Here is an 11524-nt window from a genome sequence, read left to right as displayed (position 1 = left end):
TTGTTATTCCATCAAGGCGGAGAATGATAGTTTTAGGTGCACAATTAAATGTGCAAGGAAAGGGCTATTTAGGTACCAAATTACTTGTATGTCTTTTCAATTTTGAATGGCTTGCATTGTTAGATCTACGAAGAAAAGGATGAGAGAGGGTTTTATTTATGGTTGTATGTGTTGGAGGTTGATTTTTCATTTTCCATTGTATCTTTTTTTTGTGCATATATTGGAAGAGTATGGAATTTCTCTCAACCAATTATTTGACAACTTATGATGGGTTATAATGGCGTTCTTGCTCGACTATTGCAAAAATATTGAGCATGTTCTGCTTGATGTGTTTAGGTATTTGTAAAAAATGGTGACAATACCAGGTAGTACTTTGACAAAAAGAGAAATCTCCATTTGAGCAAAAATAAGTTTATCTATACAGAAAGAAAGTTAGAATAAGGCTTTAGCTTGTTGTTTTAGAAGAGAGCAAACTAAAGGCACAAAAACTAAAAACGGAGAAGGATGATGAAAATTCATTAACAAGCAGTGCTTATATACATGACTCAAGCTAACAAACTCTAATAAATTCAGCTTCTTACTCGTACTAACAAGCTAACAAACTTAGCTTCCTACTCTTATTAACAAGCTAACAATCTCTTTAGAAACTAAGACTTTGACTGCATTTCCTTTAGCCACCAACTTGGCCTTGTACTTGTTTACAGAGCCATCAGGATTAAGTTTGGTCTTGAAAACCCACTTCATTGCAATCACCTTTCTATTTGTAGGCCTCTCAATTAGCTCCTATGTTTGTTTTTTCTCCATCATACCCAACTTTTCCTTCATTGCCTCTATTCATTCCTAATCGTTTTTGGCTTCCTCATACCCTGCAAGTTCAAGAAAAACTACACTACACCTTTGATAAGCTTCACTCGATGATCTTGTACCTCTAACTAGTGTATCATCCCTTAGTTCATTAGTATTGAGAGAAACTCTTGCTTATTTTATTTTTCAACACTTGTCCAGTCCCACTACTCATCTTCTAGGAATTGAACATCTTTAAAACCTTTGTAGGCAGTTTATTCAACAAAAATACAACTGTGTTAGCTGTCTCAGCCCAGAACTCCTTAAGTAGGGACTTCTCATGCAACATGCACCTAGTCTCTCCACAATAGTTTTATTTTTCCTCTCACTAACTTCATTCTATTGTGAAGAGTAAGGAGCGGTGAGTTGATGCTCTATCCCAGCCTCCTCATAGAAAGCATTGAACCTTTGTTAAGATATATTTAGTCTCATTATCATATTTGACAATCTGGATTTTATAGCCACTTTTATTCTCAACCTATCTCTTATACTTTGAAAAAACTTCAGTAGCCTTAGACTTTTGCTTCATAACGTAAATCCAACACATTATGGTAAAATCATCAATGAAGATAATGAAATACATGTTCTCATTCAATGAAAGGGTTGCTTGTGGACCACATAGATTAATGTGGATCAGCTTCAACTTCTTTTTGGCCTTCCAAGTTGAGTTTTTGAAAGACAACCTTGTTTGCTTGCCAGTCAAGCAAGTTTTGCACCTCAAGTTCAACTCTTACAAAATTGGTATCCCAATTGACATCTTATTCTTCTACATGAATTGTAGACCTTTGTGATGAAAGTGACCTAACCTCTTATGCCATAATTCAGAGTCACTGACCTGACACTTGAATGCCACGTGCTCATCATCGAGTGAATTCAATAAGAAACTTTTCTTCTGCATCTTGATTCTAAACAATTCATTGCCACTAGAGTGAAGGATTAAACACTTTCCCTCTTTAAACATTACCTTGAATCTCTTCTTTACCAATTTCCCTACATTCACCAAGTTTTGATCAATCTCAGGTACAAACAAAACATTTGATATAAACTTAGTTCTAGCAGAACTCTTTATTGCCACTATGACTTTTCCCTTTACTTCTAGGTACTCTTCATTTCCTATCCCAACTCTCGACTTTAATGACCTGTTTAAGCAGCTTTTCATCACAAGTCATGTGATTGGTGCAAGCACTATCAACTAACCAACTATCACATGGAGTGTTTGATGAGAAGCAAGAGGCAACAAACAACTGGTTCTCTTCTTCTTTTACTGCAGCATTATTATTGATTTCTTGTTTCCTTGCAAAACCTCTCAACATGCCCCATTAAGTTTTACCTTTTACACTTCACATCTAGCCTTCTTTATTACTTGAAATGGGGATGGTTCTGCTGTACCACTACCTTTTGCAACAGCTTCTGAACCACTACTGCCACCACTCTTCTTCCTTTCCACTTTTTGTCCTTTCCTCCTTCACCCTATTACATCTTAGCCTTCAATGCTCCTTATATGCTTCTTTTCTACTCATTAGCCTCATCTGCTCTTGCACTTGTAAAGTACTAACAAACTCCACTACTCTCAACTGATTCAAGTCCTTAGTATTCTCCAAAGAAGCAATTGTTGCTTCATACTTCTCAGTCACATAAACTAGTATTTTTTGCACCAGTCCACTATCAAAGAGATCAGTCTTGAGAACCCTTACCATGTTAGCATATCTATTAGCTTAGCTGAGTATTCTTTGATTGACTCAGATTCCTTCTTATGTAGCCTTTTGAATTCCTTGATCAAGTTCAACACCTTCATGCTCTTGATCCTCTCATCTCCTTAATACTTAGCCTTGAAGTAGTCCCATATACCCTTTGCTGATCTAAAGACCATAATTCTATTGAAGATGACTAGTGAAACAGTAGCATAAAGGCAAGCCTTTGCCTTTGCTTTTCTGATGACTCCCTCCTTATACAATTTAATCTAGTTCATAGTTGGATTGTTAGGAAGTGGAGCCACCTCATAGTCTTGCTTGACAACTTCCCAATAATCATAACTCCCGGTGTATGCTTGCATTGTAACACCCTTAACCTGTATCCATCGCCAAAATAGGGTTACGAGGCATTACCGGACATATCGAAACAATTCGCATTCATTTCATAATTAATATAGCATCAAAGTCACACATCATTATAGAGTCTTTTACGTAAGTCAATGAGACTTTAAACATACATTAGAAAAGGGTCGGGACTAAACCAAGCTCATACAAAATTTTTTAAAACTTAAACATTTTTTAAAGTTATAAAGGTCACACACCCGTGTGAGCTGGCCGTGTACCTTACACAACATTAGACAGGCCCGTGTGCCTAAGCCGTGGTAAAAAGGGCATACATACTGACTTGTCCACAAGGCCACAAGACACATCTGTGTGCCAGGCCATGTGAAAATTAGGGAGGCTACTGACTTGGGTCACACGGTCGATACACGCCCATATGCCAGCCTGTATGCCATACACGACCAATAAACACGCCCGTGTGTCTAGGCCGTGTCAAAACTGTATGGTGTAATGACTTTAAATCATAGGGCACCCCAGGGGACACATGGCCGTGTAACATTACCGTGTGTCGCACACGGCTGAGACACACACCCGTGTCTCTGCCCGTGTGGACAAAAATAGGCTATTTGCAAAGCCAAATTTCGACCCAAAAAGGGTCATCCCTACAAGCATAAAACAAAGCACATTTTATACCAAATTCTCAACCAATTCACAACCAAAACATACACCATTCATGCCATGCCATCATTAATAAATTTCATGCTTGTCATCCATACCAAATCATGCCAAATCATAAGCTATAATCATACCAAGACATATGTTCCATAATCTTAATACACTTCATTCATTGTCATAGCATCATTATACCATTACCTCAAATAAACACATACCAAAGTCTTACCAAATTGATCATTACTATTGGCCATACATGAACACCTCATATTGACATAATTGTTTCACATAGTTACAATCCATACTTCATTCTTATACACAACCAAAGCCAAGCCATATCACATGGCTAGATATTCACATCACAAAACATACCAAAATAACTCTAGCCTATACATGCCATATACCATATATATAACTCTCAAAATGGTACCAAAATAGATGTCCGATAGTGTGAATAAGTCGCTGACGATTCCTGAATCTGAGCTAGCTTTATAACACTGTAAAACAGAGAACATTTCACACAGTAAGCTTAAAAGCTTAGTAAGTTCGTAGCAAATATAATCAACAGTTTATATAATACGAAACATCATCTAATAATCACTTAGTAGTTCACAAATCATCTTTCAATTCTATTCCATCAAACTTAACATGTTCATACAAGTTTATCAAGCTTCATACACATAATATCATCTACCACATAGGTATCGTACATACCTGATCTTTCACGTATTTATTCATTTCATTCTCACCTCCCATTCAAATACATTAATTTGTTCTGAAGTCTTTCCATACTTTAAGAATTCGCACACTTAGTGCATTAATGATTAGCCGAAGCTATAACAATCTCGCACGCTTAGTGCCACCTCAACTAACTGAAGCTATCTCAGTATTGCACACTTAGTGCTTCATATAGCCAAAACTATTCCAATTCGCACACTTAGTGCTATTTATAGCCGAAACTATTTTGAATCGCACACTTAGTGCCGAACATGGTCAATTTATCATCGTGTTCAAAGCATAATCAAATATATACAATTTATGCATTATTAAAGTATTAAAACTTAAATTGTAACATCATTTATCATGTACAAACTTACCTCGTACTCGAAATTGACGATTCGGATCGTTTACTCGATAACCTTCGATTTCCCTCGATCTAAATCCGAATTCCTCTTTTCTTGATCTATATGTATTCAAAATTAACCCTTTTATTCAAAAACTCATTCAATTCAATCCATATATACATATTTAGGGCATTTTGTAAATTAGCCCTCGTATTTTCACATTTTAACTATTTAGTCCCTAATTCATAAAATCACAAAATACACAAAATTTCTTTAGACATATGCTTGGCGGTATTTTCTCCTAACTCATATAAGCCTACATATTTCATTTATTTCACATTTTAGTCCCTCAAAATATCATTTTTGCAATTTAGCCCTAATTATTCAAATTCATCAAAAATTCAAAGACAAAACATATTTATCTATTACATATATTTCATTTTTCATCATTTAACAACACAAAGCTCACAATTTCATCAATGGATCAACTCAAAATCATCAAAAAAATCAGAAATTGAGACATGGGCTTGATAAATTACTAAACAACGATCACAAAAACGTAGAAATTATAAAAACCGAATCAAAACCATAACTTAATCAAGTGATCAAAGTGCTGAACCCTAGAAAGCTTTTTCTTTGATATTTTTGGCAAGAACAAACAAATAATGAACTAATTTCATGCTTTGTTTTATTAATCTAATAACATTAATATACATTTTACTAAAATAGCCTTATTATTATCATTTAAATTCCACTAACCCTTGGCATATATGTCCATTCATAAATTCAATGGTATAATTGTATCATAAGGACCCCACAAATATAAAGACATAGCAATTTGGCACTTTACCAAATAGAACACATCTTTTGCATTTTACGCGATTAGGTCATTTTATTAAATTAAGCACACAAATGATAAAATTAACATACGAAACTTTCACACATGCTTAAACACATACTGTAAACACAGAAAATATTATTAAAGTATTTTTCTGACTTGGATATGTGGTCCCGAAATTACTATTTCGACTAGGGCCTAAACTGGGCTGTTACATGATAGTTCTCTCTATCAAACACAGGTGGTGCTAAGACAGACAAGTTGCTTGATTCTAACTCTTTTATTTTTCTCAATTCCACACAAGTGTATCTCTCAATTTTTCTCTCAGGATTCTCATAGGGCTTCTCTCACAAGTCCCTCAAGAAAAAAAGAGGCTCTCAATACCAATGTTGTTTCAACAGAGAGCTAACTAAAACTAATAAACTCTAACAAATTCAGCTTCCTATTCATTAACCAAGCAATGATTATATACATAACTCAAGCTAACAAACTCTAACAAATTCAACCTCTTACTCGTACTAACAAGCTAACAGGCTAACAAGCTAACAAACTTAACTTCTTACTCCTACTAACAAGCTAATAATCTCCCTAAAAACTAAGACCCTGACTAAGACTATCTTAATGACAAAAAAGACTTTGCAACCCTTAAGACACCAACATAACTTCACATGAAATGAATGATTCCATCATCAAAGCAACATAATAGGAAATCTCCTTTGGACGAGGAGATGTAGGTGAAATAGTTCGAATGTTGCTAAAAGAAGAGTAATGTATATATTGATAATGCTAGTAACGTCAAGGCATTGTTCTCTTTGGATGCCAGTGAAGAGTGACACTAGATATTCTCAATGTTTTGTTCCCTCGACTCTAAAAAAATTACGAAATTGTTTAATAATTAATGAACAGATGAAATTCATGATACCATGTGGAATGTTAAATTTTATATTCAAAACCCAATCAAATTATCATCAAAATAAAAGCCAAACATAACTACTATTTAACTGAAAATCTCGTAACGATTCCATTCTAGTTCAAAATTGGAATAATATATTCCCATTTAATTTCAAATCAGATTTGGATAATAATAATAATAATAATAATAATAAACCATTGTATGGATTCAATCAGTTTTCAGTAATTTCATAAGGTTTTAAAAAATATACATATAATATCATGTTTTAAAAAAGAAAATGTAAAAAAAGCATGAACAACATAACCAGTCTCAACAAGAATACAGAAAATCCAAATATCACGTGACCTTGGAATCAACAATTCAATATTTAACCTAATAAAGATAATCAATCTGACCCACTCCTCCCAAATCATCCACATTTTCAATTTATTATTACCCTTCCTTTTAAATGCAGACTTGCTTCTCTCTTGGAATTCATCTACTGCTCAACTCTTCCTTTCTTTCTAGCCTTTCTTCAACTTCATATTTGCATTTGAAGCTCTTCCTTTCTTCACTGCTACTTGTTATGCACTGGGCTTTCTTCAGAATTCGTTAGTCCTGAAAAGAAAACCTACAATGACGACGATTTCTTCCAGTACATTCCTGGGTGTTGCGGTTATCTTTGGTCTTGTTTTTGCTAGTATGTCACCCTATGTTGAGGCACAGTCTGCGTCTCCAGCTCCTTCTCCCACTAGTGATGGTAATTTCCTTCATTATTAGATCTGTTTTCTTTGCTTCCTTTCTGTTTTATGCCCAAGAGAAGGTTCTCATTTTTAGATCTGTGGTAGTAATATCGGAAAATGCTTGAATTTGAGCAGGAACTTCAATAGACCAAGGGATTGCTTACGTGCTTATGGTGGTGGCACTTGTGCTCACATACCTCATCCACCCTTTAGACTCATCTTCCTACACCTTCTTCTAAATCATTGTTTACAACAATTGAATGATTTATTTAGGTCAGGCTACTTGTAAACCAAATTGCTTTGTTGATAATATCTATTAAAATCGCTTTCTTTTTCTGGGTGATGGGTTTATTAATAATGTTTCCTGTTATTTATTATGATTATAATTTTGCTTCTTCTTCTACTTGATTGCTTTACTTCCTCTTTTTACTCTTGGAAATGAAGAGTAAATCGCAACACTGAGTCGGGACTTCCCAAAAATCATGTTGGGTGAACAGTCCCTTTGTCCTTCCATCCTTGTTTCAAATTGACTGAATTCCCTCTTTGTCTCTACCTCATAAAGCAAAAGATTGACCTGCAACGAACACAAATATAGTAGGATGGCTAAAGCTATGTTGTTTTAGGTAGGACCTAGGAAACATTCTTCGTACTAAATTTAGTCATTCACACTAGAAGCTTTCTATTAGAGGTGAGATCAGGTCCATTACTTTTCAATACATTAGTCATCATCACTATTTATACGTTTAGAATTCATCCATGTATCATGTAAGTCATACTTATGGATATGGTGATTAAACTTGTATTGATTAGTAATGGTGGGAGCTTTAAGCATTTTACAGCGACTAGAGCAAATCAGGAATGTACCCTTCAAGGAAAAGGAATTTCCTGCAAAGTGGCAGGATCTTTATGGAAATCAGGAAAGAAAAAATTAGTGCCAAGATGCAGTCATCCAAAGCATAAATATATTGTTTGATCACTTACCCTCTTCCAGTCTCGTATTTATGTAGCAACTACTCACTGCTCTGCATATAATCCTCACCAACTAGTTAGGTCACATCGTGTGTTTATGTGTATCATATTCATTGAAGCTTGGCTAGAAAGTGGAGGCTTCTTTCTGCTGCTGCCGGCTCTTAACAACTTCTAGGCGACAGGTACTGCTGCAATGCTTCCTGCCACAAAAACATTCCTGAAACCAGCATCAAACATATCTGAAAACAAACCATTATACCTCTTGAGATTAGATTAAGGAACTGAAGTCTCACTGTCCAAAGTGTTGCTCAAAAGATTGCACAAGGAACATCACAAGCAAGTCCAATTCATAAGATAAAGAATATGTCAGCAACAATGAGCGTCTCACTATGCTTAATAATTCTTGGTTTTACAAGCGGCGGTATAGAGTTTCTGCCCGCAAGAGTATACTTGCCAGTTCAGCAGAATAACAAGTTGAAGAAAATTAAAAACCTGCAATATGCCTGCAACTAATGAGGTCAAGGTTGGAGCATTATTAGTTGTGAATTCTTCCATTGAAAAAGCTAAAAACAAGAGGAAAAAAAAAAAAGAGTCATAACAAGGCATGTGTGGGTGCCAACCTGATTCACAACAAAAAGAACAAATATTTAACACAGGGAATAATCTAATGACGAAAGGAAACCAATAAAATCGATGTGGACCCTGTTAGTTAAAAAGCATGTTTGGTATGGAACAGAAGTTCAACTACTCGAGTCCGAATATAAATACAGCTAAAAATGATTTCCAGTACCAAGCTCATCATGTTTTTTTACATGTACATGGTCCTTGAATGGACTATATATCATTATAAAAAAAAATAGTGAAGAAATTGAGCTGTAATTCATCTTATATTAATGATGAATGATGTAACAATCATCCCCTGCCACAAAACACGTCCAAAGGCATCTTTGAGATAGTCAACAAACTATCTAATTTTTCTGCTGCTTTTTCTTTTGAATACGTAGCTGAAACAATGGTTTTTCTTTGTGAATTACTATAAGGTTGTTGCTTGGAGTGATAAAACTTGATGGTAGACGAAAGGCTGGCTGATATCAGAATTAAATTGACTGCAATTCCAACAGCATTCTGCCACTTCCAGGGTCTGAATAAAACTCTGATGCAGCAAATGAGGAAACCAGATATCCTTCTCCTCGAGCTTTCACCTTCATTTTTCTTAACACTTTCTTCCACATCCCTGTCAATTGAGGTTTTATTCTCATGATCATTGCCAAAGCAAGCACTTAACTCTTTCACAACATCCAGGGGTCTTCCCTCATATTGTGTCACTTGTTTTATGAGACATGATCTGGTTTGCTCCAATCGACTAAGGGCCAATTGCCTATCTTTCAGCTGCCAAGACTGCAATTTCTGCATGTAGATATATATCAACATAAATTTTCCAGGGAGGCCTAATGCTAAGATAATAAAAAACTGCAAATGCGAATCAAATTAAGGCAAAAACCTCTAAAAGTCGGGTGGAATATTCTAATTATACTCGATAGGTTTCGACACTAATTAAGATTATCAATCAAAAGGTAACAGAATTCATAATTCCATTAAAAACAAGAGTCCAAAAAGAAGAGCTTTTGAAACAGGTAATCTGAATTGTTTATTAATCATTTTTTTATCAAAGGAATCAAATATTGAGAACCAATATCTGATCTGAATATATTAGATCTCATGAAACAATGTTGAGATTAAGACAAGCAATCTTACTATTCGGATCTAAAAGGAGTTGAGCAGAGAGTGTTGGGAAATAAAAGAGAAGACAGAAAGTAAATTACCTGCAAATGCAAAAGCGTGTTCTCAACTTGGTTGAGTGAATCTCTGATGGCAATCAACCTCTTCCTTTCCAGAAATGGGGTCTGCCCAATATCACAATAGCGACCATGGTCTGAACAATACCTGCAGAAGCTGATACTGTCGTCGATTTCATGGTTCAACCTGTCGTGCAAAGCCCATGCCCTCTCAATGAGACTCCGCAGTTTTTTGTTATTCAACTCCATTGGTTGGAAAACATAGCCCACCACCATTCAAGACCTTCCTGTGTTATAACTTTTTAAACTTCATCATTTGCACTTTATTCTCTTGTTTTTGCTTCTTTCTACAAATTACTCTTGGCTGTGGAAGAAGAAAGTTTGAGGAACTATTTGGAATGGTATAGAATGGAAGGTAGGCCTCTCCTTTTTTAATTGTGTTTGGACAACATCATTTTAGTTTCTTTCACTTTTTTTGTTTTTTTTTTGGGGTGTGTGTGTGTGTGGGTATGTTTGCTTTAAAGGAAAGTTTTGGTTGGAATTGAAACTGAGCGCTTAGCTGTTGAGTACCCCACAGTCTCATATTGCATGCCATACATACATTGCCATGTGCAATCCATTATCCCATCCAAGGCTGAAGCAAAGCAAAAGAAAGAAGAAATTGAAAGTACTAGTGAAGCAACAGCATGCCATCGTCCCTCATCATACAAAATGTTTAACACCATGGTTATGATATTATCAGAAACTCAAAAGCCCAAAGCTCCCATGTGACGTGAATGGTTATGATGCCGTAAAAGTCGATAACAAAATCAGGTTCTTTTTCAGTTACCATATAATGATGATGGGCCAGGATTAGTTGGGCTACAAATCCTTAAACGTGGTTAGCACAAACCCAGCTCACCTTCTTTAGTTTATTTGATTGCCTTTTAGCTGTCTATGAGCTCTCTAAATCAATGGCATTATTGATTTGGTGATGATTTAATGGTTTGGCTCTTTGCAGAAGCAAAAAGACATGAAAATTGCAATGACTAAGGAGTCAGCCAGCCGCCTTACTTAATATGATAATCTGCTCATTGACACATCCAAATTCAACTAATCATATTAACCCATTTCTTACCCTACCCCCATCATCCCTTATTAAGTGTCATCATTTAGACTTCACCAAACTTAGTAATTTCATTTGTCGATCTTCAAAATAACAGACCACAATTCAACTTTAATTACCCATAATAACATATGAAATATGTACGATATTAATAAAAATATTAAAATATCTCAAATAATATATCTTATTTTAAATACATAACTCATATTCTTCATAATTTTCCTTATTAAGTTTGTAATCGATTGACTCATGACACGAACTTAATTAAAGACTTAAATAATAATAATATAGATATATAGAAATAATAAATAATTTTATTTTTAAATGTTTTAATAAATTTCATCCCTAGGTAATTTTTATATTACTTTTATTATTTATTACAAATTATATATATATGGATATACATGAAAATTAAATTAAATTAATATTATCATTTGACAATATTATTAGATTGTCTTCTAAATAGACTTATCCATAAGTCGGGCCACCCGACTCAGCCTGAAGGCCCGTTCGAAAAGTGAGAGGATTTGATTAAAATATAAGCTTGAAAAATAATCTTGGGCAAAAAA

At 34.9% G+C, this 11524-nt stretch overlaps 2 protein-coding genes across 2 annotated transcripts; one reads left to right on the top strand and one right to left on the bottom strand.

Annotated features, from left to right (window-relative positions):
• Nucleotides 1–6740: 6740 nt before the first annotated feature.
• LOC108458379 (arabinogalactan protein 20-like) lies at nucleotides 6741–7443 on the top strand. Its single transcript, XM_017757747.2, has 2 exons — nucleotides 6741–7102; nucleotides 7221–7443. The coding sequence occupies exons 1-2, from the start codon at nucleotides 6979–6981 to the stop codon at nucleotides 7322–7324; spliced, it is 228 nt and encodes a 75-aa protein (XP_017613236.1). The 5' UTR covers nucleotides 6741–6978; the 3' UTR covers nucleotides 7325–7443.
• Nucleotides 7444–8759: 1316 nt separating this feature from the next.
• LOC108458378 (uncharacterized) lies at nucleotides 8760–10595 on the bottom strand. The gene is made up of 2 exons (XM_017757746.2): nucleotides 9878–10595; nucleotides 8760–9461 (listed from the first exon to the last, which is right to left on the bottom strand). The coding sequence occupies exons 1-2, from the start codon at nucleotides 10124–10126 to the stop codon at nucleotides 8967–8969; spliced, it is 744 nt and encodes a 247-aa protein (XP_017613235.1). The 5' UTR covers nucleotides 10127–10595; the 3' UTR covers nucleotides 8760–8966.
• Nucleotides 10596–11524: the final 929 nt, after the last annotated feature.

The sequence above is a fragment of the Gossypium arboreum genome, chromosome 7, assembly GCF_025698485.1.
Source record: "Gossypium arboreum isolate Shixiya-1 chromosome 7, ASM2569848v2, whole genome shotgun sequence".
Classification (NCBI taxonomy): Eukaryota; Viridiplantae; Streptophyta; class Magnoliopsida; order Malvales; family Malvaceae; genus Gossypium; species Gossypium arboreum.
The sequence above is the reverse complement of the archived record's forward strand: the minus strand, read 5'-3'. Positions and strand labels throughout refer to the sequence as shown.